We start from the raw sequence: 19201 nt of genomic DNA, 5'->3' as shown, positions 1-19201 counted from the left end.
CTTGCTAATGTCCAGCAATGTGGTTGGTAGGTAGCAGCATAGATGACTAGCTACCCGAATACTGCTGCCATCTGAGCTGGCTTGCAAAGCCATAGGGGAGTGACATCAGAGGTATGTGGCAGGTTACTTTGATAATTTCCTTCCCAGACGAGAGCAGAGGAAGCTGGCTGCTGAGAAAAGAAGACACAAGACGGGTGCGGAACAGTACAAAATGTAGACATGGCAAAAAGGCAATGGTATTTACCAGCCAACATCAGAAAGGAATAAACAAACAGGATGCAGTAGACCACCTTACTAAAGGAGGTACCACAGATGCAAAATACTGATGAAACAACCACTTTCATGCTACCAGTCCATGGAGGGGGTGATTGCCTAGTATTAGATTTATACACAGATGAAGCCTGCAATGGGGGGCAAGTCACACACGTATAGTACAGTGTCCAAGAAGCAGCCTAGTGCACACCCCTATTATTTGATTAGGCGGACTGCCAGGCACTCTACCACTACACCACAGAGGTGCAAGCCCCTAGTCTACATGGTCACCATTGATGGGCCTGGCTGCACCCTGTAAAGATAAAATGTGCAAAATAATATAATAATATTAGGAGGTATTGGTTAATATTTTGGGAAAAATACCCAAGCTTCCAAGCCATGTCAAGGGTCCTCACTGTCTTGCGGGAATTTTTACATTTTGGGAGTTTTTAAAGTTCCTTTTTGTGCTTTGGCTGTGCTTTTATTTTACAACAGTAAATCTGTTACCTAACTAACTTTTGTCGCTGCAGAGCTGACAGTTACAAAGCATAGCAATGCTATTTAACTGTAATCAGACTGCTAAAAGTGAAAGTCCCATGGAGGGACTAAGTACACAAGAAAAAATAACCATTGTAAAAATATTTTAAAAATCTGGAAAAAATGTAATAGAATGTATAACTGATATGTTTACATAGAAATGTAAATTTAAATAAATTAAACAAAAAAGTGCATATGGTTAAAGTACACATGGTTGGTAACACTGCATCCGAAATGACCTTCTCCATAAAACTCTCAAGCTAGTTAACCCCGTCAGTGAACACCGTTTAAAAATAAATAATTAAATAACACTGCAAAATACTGGTACTATACTTTTTCATCATAATGCCGAATAAAAATGGAATAAACCACGATCAAAAAGACAATTATAAATAAAAATGTATTGTTGAAAACGTCATCTTTTCCTGCAAATAACAAGCCACCCTACAGCTCCGTCAGCCGAAAAATAAAAAAGCTATAGCTCTCAGAATAAAGTGATGCAAAAATAATAATTTTTTATTAGATAGTTTTTATTGTGTAAGAGAGCCAAAACATAAAAAACCACTATAGAAATGTGGTATCATTGTAATTGCACTGACCCGGAGAATAAAGCTGCCTTATCAATTTTACCACAAGCATAACCGCATAAAAACCCTCCCAAAAAATCAATTCCTGAATTGCTGTTTTTTGTTCATTCTGCCTCCCAAAAATCAGAATAGAAAGCTATAAAAAAGTAATGTACCTGAAAATGGTACCATTAAAAATGTCAACTCGTCCCGCAAAAAAACAAGAAAACAAGCCCTCACATGACTGTCGGCAGAAATATGGAAAAATTATAACTCTCAAAATATGGAAGTTACGTTTTTGAAAAAATAAGCGTATTTTAATGTGTGACAGTAGCCAATCATAAAAACCTGATATAAATCTGGTATTGCTATAATCACATTGACCAGAAGAATAAAGTTGACTTATCACTCATACCGCGCGAGGAACAGTGCAAAAAATAAATCCAATTTCTCACCTGCTGTTGATTTCTTTTTTTTTCATTCTGCCTCCCAAAGATCGCAGTAAGGCTCGGCTCATGTTTATCCTGTGCTGTATGCTGAGCTCTTACACCGGGATTTCCATGTAAATCTCTGAAATACTTGACTCAGACAGAACCCCTGGTGGAAGATTCCCTATAATGAGGCACTGTGGATGCTGTCTGGCTTATAGGTGTGTCTGTCTTTTTTGATGTGCATAAAAGTGCTGTTGGCCACAGTTTTGTGCACTTCTTAAAAAAAAAAAAAAAAAAAAAAAGGACAACGAGGAAAAGAGGGCGGACGGAGTCCAGAATAACTGCTGCCTGATTATAGTGAATGGATCCTTCGGGGGTTTCATCTCAAACGCGTAACGCAGAGATTTAGATGGAAACCCCAAAGTGCTCAGCTTAGCCAACAGGATAAATGTGATTCTGAATGTTATGTAAAATGTTCCAAATCAATTCACACAAAAAAGCAATTCCCCACGCAAGTCCATCATCTGTCAATAGAAATAGATTGGCTTCCATATTACTAGCAGTGCAAAGGCTTTGGAAAAGCGCTGTGGCTCCTTGCCCCCAAAAGAGATCCAACAAATTCTGCCCTCCCAAATCCAAATGTCCCCCTCTTGAGCCCCACAATTTAGCGTCCACATGTTTGGAATTTCTGTAACGATGAGAGCCCGCCTAATTTACGGGTGCATGTCTCCAGAAGCATGAACTAGGCACAATGTACTGGTCAATACATTGTATTTGTCACTGCAACATACTGGTGACTACAAGGTACCTGTCGCTACAGCGTAGTGTTCACTACAACGGCAGTTTGCAATTTTCACTTGGCAACATCCAGTGCTGCTTGTTTCTGGAAAATACCCCTGGAGTCAAAATCGCCACTACACCTGTAGATAAATTCCCAAAGGGGAATAATTTCCAAAATGGGGTCACTTGAGGGGGGGTTTTGATCTTCTAGCAGGTAGTTTGCGAACTCCATATACAGAACCCCTATTCTAGGAGGCAAATATCGCTCCGTCTCCCCCGAGTCTCGCTGTGTATACTGTATAGCCACTTATGGGGTATTTCCACGTTCAGCAGAGACTGTGGAACAAATTATGGTGCCACCTTTGGCCACGTCTTGTGTGAAAATGTAAAATCTGAGGCTGAAACAAAATTTGGGTGGTAAAAATAGTTATTCATTCTTCACTGCCGAATAGTATAAAATTCTGTGACACACCCATGGTGTAAATATGATCACTGCACCTTTGGATGAATTCATTGAGAGGTGTAGTTTGTAAAATGGGGTCATTTATGGGTCACTCTGCTATTCTGGCACCTCTGGGGCTCTCCCCTTGGGTCACAGCACCCACATGCCATAATAGTAAAATCTGCTCTACATTATGGCACTCCTTCCCTTCTGAGTTTTATGCTGTGCCTGAAAAGTATTCCCCAATTACAGGTAAGATATTGGCGCACTTAAGAGAAATTTTTACATCAAACTGAGGTCCATTTTTTTCCTATTAATTTTTAGAAAACTTAAAAATTTGAGGCTAATACAACATTTTAGTGATTTAAAAATGTAATATTATTCTTTCTTCGCCGCCCAATGGTGTAAAATTCTGTGAGGCACATGTGGTGTCAATGTGACCACTGCCTCCCTAGATGAATTTATTGGGAGGTGTAATTTGTAAAATGAGGTCACATATAGGTGGTTTGTGTTGTTCTGGCACCTCAGGGTCTCTGCCAATGTGACACTCTCAAACCATTCCAGCAAAATCCGAACGCCAATATGGCGCTTCTTCCCTTCTGAGCTTTGCACTGTGCCTCAAAAGTAGTTTTCAACCACATATGGGGTATCTGTGAACTCAGGAGAAATTGTACAACAAATTTTGGAGTCCATTTTCTTCTGCTGTCCTTGTGAAAATGAGAACAAAAAGGGGGATAGAACACCCAGAGAAAATTTTTCCTTTTTTCCTTTTTCACAGATCAGTGTTGTAAAATTCTGTGAAGCACCTCTGGGTTCAAGGTGCTCACAACACATCTAGGTACATACCTTAAGGGGTCTAGTCTCCAAAATGGGGTCAATTGTTGGGGGTTTCCACTGTTTAGGAGCATCAGGGGCTCTCCAAACATGACATGGCGTCATCTCTTGATTCCAGCAATTTTTGTGTTTGAGTCATTAAGGTGAAAACAGGCTTGGTGGTAGAGGGGTTAATGTTGTTCACAAAAAGAGTTTGCACATCTAAGGTTTTTGTAGTTTGAAGATACAGTGCACTTGTTACATTGTAATAAATTGGATGCAATTTTTTTTGTTTTTTGCTACAGTTGTTATTCATTGACTTCTAGAAACATTTGCTAGACATTTTTCCTTTAACACAAAACGGTTTCCACTAGTCCTTTTGAAAAACTTGTATTGCTATGTAGTTTATATTTGTTTTTAGGGTGTGGTAGTGGTTGGCTAATAAGTAAATGTCTATAGGTAATGCTTCCCTGATTTGCATTCCTATTTATTTAAATAGGGGGTATCTGGGGCTTCACAAAAAAACAAACAATGTATCTAAGCACTAACAGACAGGTCATTGCAATTACGGTACCTTCCTGTTGTGCTCTGCGCCGCTCTCCCCTGGCACAGAGCATTCACATACCACTACTGCATTCAGCTGTCTGTGCTGATGCGACAGTCAGTTCACCCATGACTTAAGGGATCCCTGATGCCTGGAAAGCCTTATAGAAAAACAAGATTCAATCACCTGAAAAGCGCAAAAATCCAGCAAAGGTTCCCATAAAAAATCTTTCTATTTAGAGAACCTCAGATGCGTTTCTGACAAGTGTCTTTATTAGTGATGAGCGATCGTACTCGGAAAAGGCGTTAGCCAAGCATGCTCGTGTGTTAACATAGTGTCTTCGGCGTGCTCGGAAAATATGTTCGCGCATGTTTACTCGTCACTAGTCCTTACATATATTAGCATACATTGCTAACTTGTAGCAGATACATTAGGAAAGGAGACTAGAGACTTTTGGTTTTAGCTGAGAACCTTTGAAAAGGAGAAAAAGGTGATGAAACTTGAATCTTTCATAAAAGTAACATTGATTGAGTTCCTATTGAATGGTCTCCATATACTGTACGGCTGGGCACAATGTGAGCTGTTAGCGGTGCGCATGATTTTACTCTTCTCTCGGATATAGAATTCGTATATATTTTTTATCTTATTCCGCACACTAGATATCACCTAGTTAATCATTTTGACGATCCTCCATACTTGACGTTGCCCAATTCATGTTTCCTCTCTGATCAGGGATTCTGTAGTGAAAGTAATATACAACAATATCTGAATAAATACATTAAAAATCAATTCTGTTCCTGGTAGGAAAAAGTTCATCTCAGTTTGGGCTTTATTTCATCGTGATATATGGGATACTGTAGGTTAGCAAGATTGAAATTTGATGGAGTGATTCTGTAATTTCCCTACTTAGCTTTGTGAGATTAACTGCTGCTTTTCTCAGCGCTGGCTCCTGATTTAAAATGCAGAAGCGGCATGGAATTTTATCAGAGCACTAAATAAACAGTTATAAATATTTATATCTGCTGACGAGAGGAGGCAAACTATGAAGTGCGAAATAGATAATGTCCACCGAGAATGAAAAGCCACAGCACACAAGTGATAAGTTCTGTTTCGCTTAATCCTTGTCAGACAGACATTAAGAGAAAACCAATTTCTCCAAGTTTAAAATAACTATTTTTGCTGAATGTTTGGATTACAGTAAAATTTACTTGCCAATGTGGATTTTCTTAATCGATTTTTACCACCCATTCATGTTTTGCACAATAAAAAGGAATTAAGAATCATTCATTTTATTTGCTTTGGTGCCTAAGGAAACTACTGACCAGTGAACTGATCCAGTAGTAGCTGTGTGTTTGCATCAGGGTTGCAAAATGCGAGATTTTAGAATACAAGGAGTCAATGTTTGGTCACAGAGGGTCAGACCTCTCGGACATGCCATAAAACCACTATCCCTTGGCTCATGTAGACTGCATGAGTCATTGAGCATAATTGCTGGGGGCGCCGTGGTCTCCTGTTGGACGGGCCGTGGCCTTCTGGACCGTGCTCTCCTGCTTGAAACACTGTTTGATGTTTTTTTGTTAGATGACATGTTACTTATCGGATGGGACCCACACACAATCCTCTCCTTTTTTTTGCTCATAGTCTGCACCTGTTTTCTGAGGTAGATTTTTTGTTCTTCTAATTTCGTGATACCTTGTGTCGCATACTTATAAAGTTTTCGAACTGTACGCAGACGTTTGTGTAAGAAGTAAGAAAACACAGTGAGGAGAATAAGTATTTGACACACTGCTGATTTGGGAAGTTTTCCCACCTACAAAGAATGGAAAGATCTGTAACATTTATCCTAGGTACACGTCAACTGTGGGAGACAGAATCTAAAAATAAAAAAAAAACAAAATCGTATTTTTAAATAATTAAATTGCATTTTATTGCATTAGATAAGTGTTTGATAACCTACCAACCAGCAAGAATTCTGGCTCTCACAGGCATATTAGTTTTCTCTCTAAGAAGCGCTCCTACTCTGCACTCATTACCTGTATTAAATGTGCCTGTTTGAACTCTTTCTACCTGTTTTAAAGACACCTGTCCACACAATCACACTCCAACCTTTCTACCATGACCAAGACCAAATAGCTGTTTAAGGATACCAGGAACAAACTTTTAGACCTGCACATGGGCTACAGGACAATAGGCAAGCAGCTTGGTGAGAAGGCAACAACTGTTGGCACAATTAGAAAATGGAAGAAACATAAGATGACTGCCAGTGTTCCTCTGTCTGGTGCTCCATGCAAGATCTCGCCTTGTCGGGTAAGGATGATTCTGAGAAAGGTCAGGAATCAGCCCAGAAGTACATGGGAAGACCTGGTCAATGACCTGAAGAGAGCTGAGACCACAGTCTCAAACATTATCCTTAGTAACACATTACGCTGTTATGAATCACACCAGCACATGTCCAGGCCCGTTTGAAGTTCGCCTATGTCCATCTGTATGATCCACAGGAGGTATGAGAGAAGGTCATGTGGTCAGATGAGACCAAAATAGAACTTTTTGGTATCAACTCAACTCGCCATGTTTGGAGAAAGAAGGATGAGTACAACCCCAAGAACACCATCCCAACTGTGAAACATGATGGGGGAAACTTCATACCTTGGGGGTGCTTTTCTGCAAAGGGGATGACTGCACCGTATTGAAGGGAGGATGGATGGGGTCATGTATCGTGAGATTTTGGCCAGCAACCTACTTCCCTCAGTAAGCATTGCAGATGAGTCGTGGCTGGGTCTTCCAGCATGACAATGACCCAAAACACACTGCCGGGGCAACTAATTTGTGGCTTTGCAAGAAGCATTTCAAGGTCCTGGGGTGGCCTAGCCAGTTTCAAGACCTGAACCCAATAGAAAATCTTTGGAGGGAGCTGAAACGCAATGTTGCCTACTGACAGCCCCAAAACCTGAAAGATCTGGAGAAGTTTGTGTGCAAACTTCGTCAAGAACTACAGAAAATATCTGACCTCTGTAATTGCAAACAAAGGTTTCTGTACCAAATATTAAATTGTTTTTCTATTGTATCAAATATATATTTCATGCAATAAAATGCAAACTAATTACAATATATACTCGAGTATAAGCCCAGATTTTCAGCTCCAAAAAATGGGCTGAAAGTGCCCCTCTCGGCTAATACTCGAGTCATGGTCGGCAGGTGAGGAGGAGCGACGACTGTCACATACTCTTCTCACATTTGAAACTGCTAAGACTCTTACTGTCGCTCTTATTCATTCTCGTCTGGACTACTGCAACTCTCTTCTGATTGGTCTCCCTCTTTCCAAACTTTCTCCTCTCCAATCCATCTTGAATGTGGCAGCCAGAGTCATATTTCTGTCCAGCCGCTTCACCGATGCCTCCATCTTGTGCCAGTCATTATACTGGCTACCCATTCGCTACAGGGTCCAGTACAAACTCATCTCTCTCACCCACAAAGCCCTCCACAGTTCCGCACCGCCTTACATCTCCTCTCTCATCTCTATCGCCCTACACGTGCCCTCCGTTCTACAAATGACCTAAGACTAACATCCCCCATAATCTGAACCTCGCACCTCCGTCTCCAAGACTTCTTTCGTGCTGCGCCAGCTCTCTAGAATGCACTTCCCCAGATGATCAGACTGATACCTAGCCGCGACCTATTCAAGGGCGCTTTAAAAACCCATCTCTTCAAACAAGCCTACCACATCAACTACTCAGTAAACTAACTTTGTCCTGTTCCCTCCTTCCAAATATTACTCTGAATCTGCACCCTACTATTCATCTGTCTCCACACCCTCCATGCACACGATAACTGCACTTGATACTTGACTATTGCACTTAAACACACGGGCTGATGACCGGATCATGCAGCTTTTATATGAAAATCCCTATTTATTATAATTTCCAGACCAGAAATAACAAGCACTTTTCACCTATTGTGTCCCCCCACTTCCTTGTAGATTGTAAGCTTGAGAGCAGGGACCTCACTCCTAATGTCACTGTTTAAATTTTTTAATTGTCTTAACTTGTACTGAATTTATTGTCTGTACATGTCCCCGCTTAATTGTAAAGTGCTGCGGAATATGTTGGCGCTATATAAATAAAAATTATTATTATTATACTCACCTGCTCCTGGCACGGTCCCTGCGTGTCCCATGGTCTCCGGCGCCGACAGCTTCTTCCCCTGTTCAGCGGTCACGTGGTACCGCTCATTAAAGTAATGAATATGGACTCCACTCCCATAGGGGTGGAGCCGCATATTCATTACTGTAATGAGCGGTACCAGTGACCGCTGAACAGAGGAAGAAGCTGCCGGCGCCGGAGACCATCTGGCCGGGAGAAGCTGCCAGGGACTGCGCCGGGAGCAGGTGAGTATTTTCATATTCACCTTTCCTCGTTCCACCTCCGCCCCGTCTTTCGCATCCTCTGCAGTGACTGTTCAGGTCAGAGGGCATGATGACGTATTAGTGTGCGCGCCACTTTCTGCCTGAACAGTCACTGAGGAGAGACAAGATGCTCAGGAGCAGCGGGCAGCGACGAGAGGTGAGTATGTCATTTTTTTTTTAATTGCTGCAGCAGTATTATATGTGGCACATTGTTATATAGAGCATCTATGGGGCCATAATGAACTGTATGGAGCATTACATGTGGCACATTGTTATATGGGGCCATAATGAACTGTATGGAGCATTATATGTGGCACATTGTTATATGGAGCATCTTATGGGGCCATAATGAACTGTATGGAGCATTACATGTGACTCATTGTTATATGGAGCATCTATGGGGCCATTAATGAACTGTATGGAACATTATATGTGGCACATTGTTATATGGAGCATCTATGGGGCCATAATGAACTGTATGGAACATTATATGTGGCACATTGTTATATGGAGCATCTATGGGGCCATAATGAACATTATGGAGCACTATATGTGGCACATTGTTATATGGAGCATCTTATGGGGCCATAATCAGCATTTGTGCAGCATTATATGGGGCATCTTATTGGCCATAATCAACATTTGTGCAGCATTATATGGGGCATATTTTAATATGGAGCATCTTATGGGGCCCATCATAAATTTTATGGAGCATTATATGGGGCGTATTTTGTATGGAGCATCTTATGCGGCCCATCATGAACTGTATGGAGTATTATATGGAGCTCCTGATTCAATATGGATATTCAAAAACACTTAACCTACTGATGTCTCAATTAATTTTACTTTTATTGGTATCTATTTTATTTTTGACATTTACCGGTAGCTGCTGCATTTTCCACCCTAGGCTTATACTCGAGTCATTAAGTTTTCCCAGTTTTTTGTTGCAAAATTAGGGGGGTCGGCTTATACTCGGGTCGGCTTATTTTATTTTATTAGATTCTGTCTCTCACAGTTGATAAAAATGACAGACCTTCCCATTCTTTGTAGGTGGAAAAACTTGCAAAATTGGCAGTGTATCAAATACTTATTTTCCCGAGTGTGTATGTAATATGTAGATATACAATATCTAACAGCTTTTTCTCAAACAGGTACCGTATTTTCTGGTGTATAAGACGACTGGGCGTATAAGACGACCCCCAACTTTTCCATATAAAATATGGAATTTGGGATATGCCCGCTGTATAAGACTGGGGTCATCTTATATGCCCAGTCATCTTATACAGCGTGTGGTTCCCAGGGTCTGAAGGAGAGGAGACTCTCCTTCAGGCCCTGGGATCCATATTCATGTTAAAAATAAAGAATAAAAATAAAAAATATGTATATACTCACCCTTCCGAGAAGCCTGGCTCTTACCGGTGTAAGCATCTGCCTCCGTTCCTAAGAAATGCAGCATGAAGGACCCTCGATGATGTCACGGTCAGGTGACTGGCCTGTGATTGGTCCGTGACCGCTCATGTGACCAGTCACCTGACCGTGACGTCATCGAAGGTCCTCCACGCTGCAATTCTTAGGAACGGAGGCAGACGCTTACACCGGTGAGAGCCAGGCTTCTCGGAAGGGTGAGTATGTACATATTTTTTATTTTTATTCTTTATTTTTAACATGAATATGGATCCCAGGGCCTGAAGGAGAGTCTCCTCTCCTTCAGACCCTGGGAACATCCAGGATCGCTCCCTGCACATGCCGTACCTGGCGTATAAGACGACCCCCGACTTTTGGGACAATTTTTAGGGGTTAAAAAGTCGTCTTATACGCCGGAAAATACGGTACATTTCAACTATATAATGCATTATGATGAAAGCAAAGAAATGAAGATCTAAGCAGCCATGATCACTTTGCTTGTCCAAAGGCTGCTACTCTGTGCCTCAAAGACTTTCCGGAGCAGCCTGATCTGGCTGATTCCCAGTCTTTTAGTGAACTTGCTTGCACCTTCTTTACTTACTGCACAGTGTACAGGCAGCATGAGAACGCTAATAAGATATAATCAGAGACCAGATGACAAGTCAACTTGAAAGCTTCATTTGACTTGTCATGTAATTCACATGGCGTAAAAAGCATTTTATGGGTCTATTGTATAGATCAGATTATCCAGATCCTGTCGAGAGGTTCCGTTGCATTCAATTTCCTGATGTTGTTCCAGTCATCTCACCGCAGTACAAACCTTTTTTTATTCTTCGTTTGAAAAGCTGCTTTAATCTCAAATAACCTGTTTTATAGGCTCAAAGTGGAAGAAACGGTTGATCTGAAGGATGTTTTGTCACGGCTTGGCATCGTAGAGATATTCGGCAGACAAGCTGATCTGTCTGCAATATCCGGTATGATACCACTGCAGCATTTGTAACTTCCAGTTTCCAGCTTTGGCTGTCACCGTACTTTATTGCTCGTATTTATCTTTTTTATTTATTATATTGCACAGGCAGCCCATTAATAATGCATTGGGGTAATCCGCGCACAGGCTTCTCGCTTCCCACATGTTGCAGAGACGATTCTCTGAATATACATTTCAAACTATATGAATATAAGCAAAGCAAGGCTCGCAATATTAATTTGTGTTAATGTATCCATTGCTTATAGAGCTAATGATACAGGCCGTACCGAGCGTGCATTGTGTGCGGGAGCTTGCGGAGTCGCATTGCTGCCAATCATAAAGTGCGTCATAAATGGAAGCGTTCCATTAATGTTTTATTACTCGGGCTTGGTAATTAAAGTGGATTCTAGATCTGCTGTGTCCTTTATTATAAATGCAGAAGCTAACAGTGGCTGTAATAAAACTGAAATATATTTATATATAGAAAAAAAAAAGAAAATAATCAACTTTTTAAAGAACCATCCGGTCCACCGAAACTAATTTTCAACAGCCCATTTGTGTTTTTTATTTTTTATTTTTTTTATTCCATCATTATGTCAAAGAAGTCTCAGCAGAATTTTAATTTTCGAATCTCTTCCAAGTATGTATTGGTGTGGACGTGTGTTAATATAATATTTATTTTTAGCTCACATCACCTGAATTCTCAATAGCCAACTCGCATATGATATTTGTGGACTTCAAGTCACTTTTTCAAACGAAGTCCATGGTGTCTTGTTCGGAGACTCATAGACTTGTGTTTCATTCAAATGTCCAATTTCCCACATACTTGAAAAATGGATCGATTATTCCGAACACAGTTTGATCATTGTGTGGTCCGATTGTCATCTGATTTTCTCGTACTTGGAGAAATTAAAAAAAAAAACAAAAAAAAAAACAATTTTCTCCATCGCCTTCTTTGTGACAATCCGTGAAAATCGGACCACACTCGGATGTTATCATAGTGCAGTCTGATTTTATTTTATTTTTTATGGACACACTGACTTGCATTGCCGATTATGATCCAATCTTCAGATCAAAATCTGACATGTCTCAGTGATTTTTTTTCGTGGGCTTCTTGGTCCGTGAACATGTAGCTAGCCCCATAGACGATCACCAGTACGAATATTATCCATGAAAATCACAGATAGCACTCTGACTTAATCTGATGTCTGAATGAAGCGTAATACTCAAAGTAGCTGCCGCTCGACGCTATATACGTTGTGTGAGCGCAGTCCAGAAGCGGTGCAGACATCCAGGGAAGGTGGCGATCGGTAGCTATGGTAATACGCAATACGCAATATTGCCTTGCGCAGGCGTGTACTCCGGAGGACAGAGAATGAACTTCAATCCAATGTTGCGGCCAGCATGCAGCCAGCGGGTAAGGAAAGGGTGAATCGAAAACCCCGCCCATATGACCCAAAACTGGTCCCGCCAAATTCAGGTGACAGGTTCCCTTTAAGATCTCTTTGCAGTCATGACAAGTCTGTGCTAAGAATATTAAGTGGGACATATTTTCTTAAAACTCTACATTCTTCTGTTACTCTATTTCTTGCAAATGTACAAATTTGACAACCGAACAGACTGATAAGTCTATATCAGGATGCACCCATCAAACCCACTTGGTAATGCTATATAATTATGTGATGTTGTATAGCCCGGCTGTGACTGCTCAATTTTTTTGCTTATAGCTCCTTTTTTTTTTTGAGAAGCAAAATAATGCAAAAATGAAAATAAAGTGGTCAGTTACTTGACATATTCATTTCAATCTATGTGAAATTGATCATGACAGATAGCCATCATTTTGCTTTCCATTTCAGATACATTCAGAACAGAACAAACATTGATACCAAGTAGAAAATAAAGCTTTCTTTATAAGTGGATCTTGATAAATCTATAAAATCAGAAACTTTGGTATTCAGTTGCCTTTGAGAAGATAACGTTAATATATAGACCAGTGTTTCCCAACTCCAGTTCTCAAGAGCCACCAACAGGTCATGTTTTCAGGATTTCTTAGAATTTCCCAGGTAATAATTGCAGCCCTAGACAGGCAATAATTCCATCACCTGGTAATATTAAGGAAATCCTGAAAACATGATCTGTTGGTGGCTCTTGAGGACCGAAGTTGGGGAACACTGATATAGACCGATATATATTTGAACAAAAATTGCTTAAAGGGTATCTTTCAGCAGGTTTTTGCTTCCTCATCTGAGAACAGCCTGATGTTGGCAAATAGACCCTTAATCCAATGCTGTATCAAATAGATTACTGGGTGCAACCGTTCTCACACAATCTGTTTTTAGATTCAGCAATGTAGCAAAGCTGAGAAAGCTAACCCCGCCCACATGGAGCTCTGTATATACAATGTCCATAGCCAGCTGCCTGTCACAGAAGGGGGCGGAGTCAGACTAGCAGGCACGCACTGCTTTGTCCCAGCACCTTCTGGTGCTTAAACAATAGTTGCAAGCAAACAAAACCTCAGAGCTTGACTAGAGAGGCATTGCTGAAATCTGTGTTTTAACCCCTACAGCATTCTGTCTATAAATTGCATAGCAAAAACCTGCTGACAGATTCCCTTTAAAGTGTAATCTTTGACTAAAACAGGAAATGCCTTCTCTTCACAAAAGCTGGTAGCAATCATTCACCCCTTTTTGCAGATATTTTGAATTTCTTTTGGTTTTCTTCCTTCTGTACATCACAGCATTAGGGCATTATATAGCAGTATCATGTAAGGACATGATCGCCCTGGTCATCCGCAACAGCTGGCCAGACATGAAGCTGTGAAATGCTACTGTGCTCCCCCTGAATCTGAACAGTCGTCTTTCTTTCCTTCGTTCTCTCCCCGGTAGCTGTTCCCCCTTTAACATTCATTGTTCATGTACATTGCCACACATCTGATTGCAGACCTTCATTCTTGTAACCAACCTGTATTGTTTCCAGATAACAAGGATCTTTACGTTGATAAAGCCGTGCACAAGTCATATCTGGAGATTAATGAAGAAGGATCTGAAGCCGCGGCCGCCTCTGGTATAGTACAACCTCTATAACATTATGGAATGAAATCTTAAATAGTTCGTCCTCCTCTTGGTTTTATTGTACAGCGCTGCTCTGTTAAAATTTCATGTTCCTTCAGAAGGCGATGGGATTAAATCAATCGCGAATGTATTATATGATTTTCTTTTATAATATGTTATTTTTAGCTCTGCAATATGAACGTAGTGATCTGTTTGCCCACAGCAATTTCTATGATTTCCAATAACAGCCAAGCAGATTAACAGAACCTTTAAAGGGAATTTGTCACCTAATCTGAGAGCAGCAGAATGGCATATCTTGATTCCAGCGATTATTACTGGACTTCTTGCTGTACTTTTGATAATAATCACCGTTATCTGCCTCAGATTTATAAGTGCTCTGAATTCTGAGCTCCGTATAACCCCACCCCCACCACTGATTGGCAGCTCTCTGCCTATGCACAGCGTACACTGAAAGCTGGCAAACCGTGGTGTAGGCGGGGTTATACAGAGCTCAGCATTCAGAGCACTGCTAGAACTGCAGTAGATAAGTGATTATATCAAAACTATAGCAACCCAATAAGTGATACATTGCTGGAATGCACTGCGATGTCTAGTACGAGAGATCAGATAATTGCAGCTTCAGTTTCCCTCCCGGGGTCTATTAAATAGAGTAAAAAAAAAAACAAAACCTAAAAATATGAAAAAGAAAACAAACAAACAAAAAACCCAAAGTTCAAATCTTCCCACTCTTTCAGCCATTAAAAATGAAATATATTTAGTATCTCTGCATTCGTTAAAAGTCCGAACTATCAAGACCTAAAATAAATTAATTTGATTAGTTAACAGCATAGTGAGAAAATAATCGAAACACAAGAATTACTTGGTTTTTGCCTCTGCAATAAGAGGCGATCAAAACGTCTTACTTTACCCCAAAATCATATCAGTAAAAACGTCAGCTCAGGGCGCAAATAATAGGTCCTCACACAGCCCCATATCTCAAAAATTGAAAATTTTATGGGTCCCGGAAGATGGCAACAAAGGCAAATGCCTTTTTTTTTTTTTTCTTTTCGGGGGGGGTGTGTTACAAATTTCCCCCAAAAAAATTTTCACCGATTAAATAAAAAAACAAACTTGCACCTTATCCCAGTACTGAAATGCCAACACTGAAAACCTCGACGTGCGTTTCGCTGTCCATTGACCCTGCTTTCTGGGAGAAACTTCCTCCACCCTGACTACATCTAGGATTCAGGTATCCTCCAAGATTAGTGCAGCTATACATAAGGGGAGAATGCCAGGATAAATGTAGCTTTATGGGGGTTTCCTAGTTTTCAAAAAACCTCTGTCCCATGTCTATAGTTAGTTTTAAGAAAAATAAACTGTTTTTACTCCCCTTCCTCTGGTCCAGCGCTGAGTCTCCACCGCAGCTCCCAGGGACTGTTAATTTTGTCTCCAGCTCTGAAGTCACGTTGACAGCACTGCAGCCCGTATCTGAGCTCAGTGGCTCTGTCTGATTTGATGGCCTGAGCCACTGGGCTCATTGATTGACTGCAGCGCTGCAGACAAAATCCGATACCAGGAGCAGCTGCGGAGACTGAATGCTCCACCCGATGAGGGTGAGTAAAACATTAAAACCATAGTCAATGTTACAAAACAAGAAAACCTCATAAAATTGATTTTTGATCCTATTTATTTTTGTTTATGCAGTCACGGAAAACTATTTTGTTGTTGTCATGGCCAAAATCCACGGATGTGAATAACTGTAAAGGCAGATTCTCTTCTATCCTACAATTTTGTTTCTCTTCTGACATGGAAAATAAAAGAATTAATCCACATCCAACAGCCTTTTGTTTTGTTCTCTAGTTGTCTTCAAACGGCAAACTTTTATGGGCAAAAGTTCAGGACAATATCAAAAATAAAAATTACTAATTTTTTTTATTTTTTTTTATTTGTATAATAAAGCACTTGCAGCATCCTTTATGGGAAAATGTTCTATGATCATTGGAAACATTTATTATTGTTTAGTTAAAGGGAACCTGTCCCTGGTTTTCCCAACATAAAGTACTGTCACCACCTTTAATGCTTCTTTTACAGTATTCTAGGAAGATGTCTGAGTCCCCAACTGCCTCTGTACAGCCCCGAAAATGCCTAATCCCCCTCTTCCCATATGGTGCAGTCCGGTCCGATGGGCATTCTTCAGCGCCTCCTCATTTGTCGCAAACGCCATCGTCCTGCCCTGTTTCATGTGGATGACGCATCCTACATCGTCCGCACAGAGCCCCAATTGCGCTCCTGCACAGACGTACTTCTCTCTACCCTTCTGCGGGAAGAGCAGAGTAGTCGAATACGCACATGAGCTGGCGCTCTTTGGCTCGTATGCGCATTACATTGCAAAGAATTCACAAATACTTGCTAGTTAGTGTTGGTACATCCCATTAAATCCAAATAAAATGCATTGAAGTTTGTGGGTGTAACATGAAAAAAATGTAAAAAGTTCACAGGATATGGATACTCTTTCAAGGCGCTATATATTTCATAATACAAAGACGGCCATTTATTTGCTGAAACTAGAATATGGTTTGGTTTCTGGGAAAGAAAATTAAAAATAACTAATTTGAGAAAATTAGCCTCAATTTCATTCATTGTAGTAAAAAAAAAAATGTGTCCGAAGGTGGACAACCCCTTCAAGAGCAGCAGGTACAGAACATGATAGATTGGGGCCAATGTCTTAAGTTTGTGTCCCCTGTGATGGCGTTTTGTTGTTTCTCTGTAGGAATAATTGCCAATAGTAGGATGGCGGTGCTGTACCCCCAGGTGATATTTGACCACCCCTTCTTCTTCTTGATTAGAAACCGCAGAACTGGTGAGTTCTCTTCATGCATTTCTTGTAGCTTCTGCCTTGTGCATGCAGCGCTGTGGAACGTGACGGCCTTGCTGCCATCCCTGCTCTTTCATCCCTGGGAAAGGTATCTGTGCTTCAGCTCTCCTCCGATCGCCTCCAGAGCAGTTTTGTCCTTTGTTCGCTTTGTCTGCTTTGCTCCTCTCCACTGAAGTGAAGCTTTTTCCAGCGGTTGTGTAACCTCCTTTCCGGGAGCTGTTCTGCATGTTTATCGCTGCTTCCCAGCACTTGCTTGATACGTTTTGCAAAATGAAACACGGCATGTCCTCCAAATCCATTGTAATCTGGTTTTGCTTCTATTTTAGGCTGTGTCTTGTTTCTGGGAAGAGTCATGCACCCAGAGGCACTGAATTCCGTTGGTCATGATTTTGAAGAACTCTAGTCCTGCTCATACATGCATACATATGGAAAATAATATCTAAGCACATTGTTTGCAACATAAATATCATTGATGTTTGTTGTGTAAATGTCTCTCCTCCTTCCAGGATAACATGTAATAAACGGTAAGTTGAATGTACGTTGGGCTTTTATAGATTTTCATTAAAAAAAAATGCTGAACTCCATCGTGAAAAGAAGAAAGCTCAATCCATAAGTGGATGAATCCTGGAAAATCTCATCTCTGACAGTGCACTGTACATTAGGGATCTGGCTACTGAAAAAGCAAAGATTGTTGGAGAAAAGAAGCCAGTGGAAATCCTTTATGTAGACATATCTCCTCCAGTGTTACAATTCTCTACCTTTGTTTGTGCTTTTTGTGATCGCCTGCCAAATAAAGTTGTACATGTGAAAATATATTTTTATTTAGAGCATCTGTGTAAAGCTACTGATTTATTCCACGCACCCAGACTGGGTGCAAATTGTGTGCAATATGTGTTTTGTGTTCTATAAAGTTGATGTTTTGGAAATATAGCCATGTTTGCAGTTTCCTTATTTGTCATGGTACTATTACAGGATATCCCGGGACTCTTACCTATGCCTAAAGCTAGGGAGCACTACCCATCCTTGCTCCCTGGTTTACTTCTGATGATGCTGGGGCCATGTGTCTTGCTGAGCTCCTAAAGTAGCCCTGATCTGTCGCCACACTGGGAAGTGAGGAGTTGTTGAGTATAAGAATACACAAACCAGACTAACAAGGGAAGATGTACAGGGATAAATGGGATAAAAACAATCGTACAAATATGCAATCACAAACAGAGTGGAACACCGGGAAGTAAAGGAAGAAAAAAAAAAATGAGTATATGCAGACAGACAAATCACCAAGCAACAGTCTTCTGAACAACACTAAACGCCTTGTCAAACAACCAACACATCCAACTCCAAAATAAGGCAGTATTAAACACTAGCAATCCTTGATTACCAGAAGTGAGTACAGGGTGGGCCATTTATATGGATACACCTAAATAAAATGGGAATGGTTGGTGATATCAACTTCATGTTTGTGGCACATTAGTATATGGGAGGGGAAAACTTTTCAAGATGGGTGGTGACCATGGCAGCCATTTTGAAGTCGGACATTTTGGATCCAACTTTATTTTTTCAAGTGGGAAGAGGGTCATGTGACACATCAAACTTATTGAGAATTTCACGAGAAAAACAATGGTGTTCTTGGTTTTAACGTAACTTTATTCTTTCATGAGTTATTTACAAATTAATGACCAATTATAAAATGTGTTCAAAGTGCTGCCCATTGTGTTGGATTGTCAATGCAACCCTCTTCTCCCACTCTTGACACACTGATAGCAACACCGCAGAAGAAATGCTAGCACAGGCTTCCAGTATCTGTGGTTTCAGATGCTGCACATCTCCTATCTTCACAGCATAGACAATTGCCTTCAGATGACCCCAAAGATAAAAGTCTAAGGGGGTCAGATCAGGAGACCTTGGTGGCCATTCAGCTGGCCCACGATGACCAATCCACTTTTCAGGAAACTGTTCATGTACAAATGCTCGGACCAACACCCATAATATGGGTGTCGCTGTAAACTAGTGACATTATTTTTATGTAAGAGATGTTAGGTTTACATTAGGCCTGATACAATTTACGCTGTAATTTTTCAAATGTTTCATATAATGAAATGAATTGGGAGATTGTTTTTCTTGAGTGACAATTTAAAGAG

The 19201-nt window shown here is 40.7% G+C and overlaps 1 protein-coding gene across 1 annotated transcript in view; it reads left to right on the top strand.

The window, feature by feature from the left end:
* The window catches only part of SERPINI1 (serpin family I member 1), a 61880-nt gene extending 43887 nt beyond the window's left edge, over positions 1 to 17993 (top strand). The window contains exons 7-10 of the mRNA XM_077290611.1: positions 11048 to 11145; positions 14115 to 14201; positions 16959 to 17048; positions 17390 to 17993. Of these exons, the coding sequence (XP_077146726.1) occupies positions 11048 to 11145; positions 14115 to 14201; positions 16959 to 17048; positions 17390 to 17466 (352 nt within the window). The 3' untranslated portion in view covers positions 17467 to 17993. The remainder of the gene's footprint in view (positions 1 to 11047; positions 11146 to 14114; positions 14202 to 16958; positions 17049 to 17389) is intronic.
* Positions 17994 to 19201: the final 1208 nt, after the last annotated feature.

Source organism: Ranitomeya variabilis, chromosome 2 (genome assembly GCF_051348905.1).
Source record: "Ranitomeya variabilis isolate aRanVar5 chromosome 2, aRanVar5.hap1, whole genome shotgun sequence".
Lineage (NCBI taxonomy): Eukaryota > Metazoa > Chordata > Amphibia > Anura > Dendrobatidae > Ranitomeya > Ranitomeya variabilis.
The sequence above is the reverse complement of the archived record's forward strand: the minus strand, read 5'-3'. Positions and strand labels throughout refer to the sequence as shown.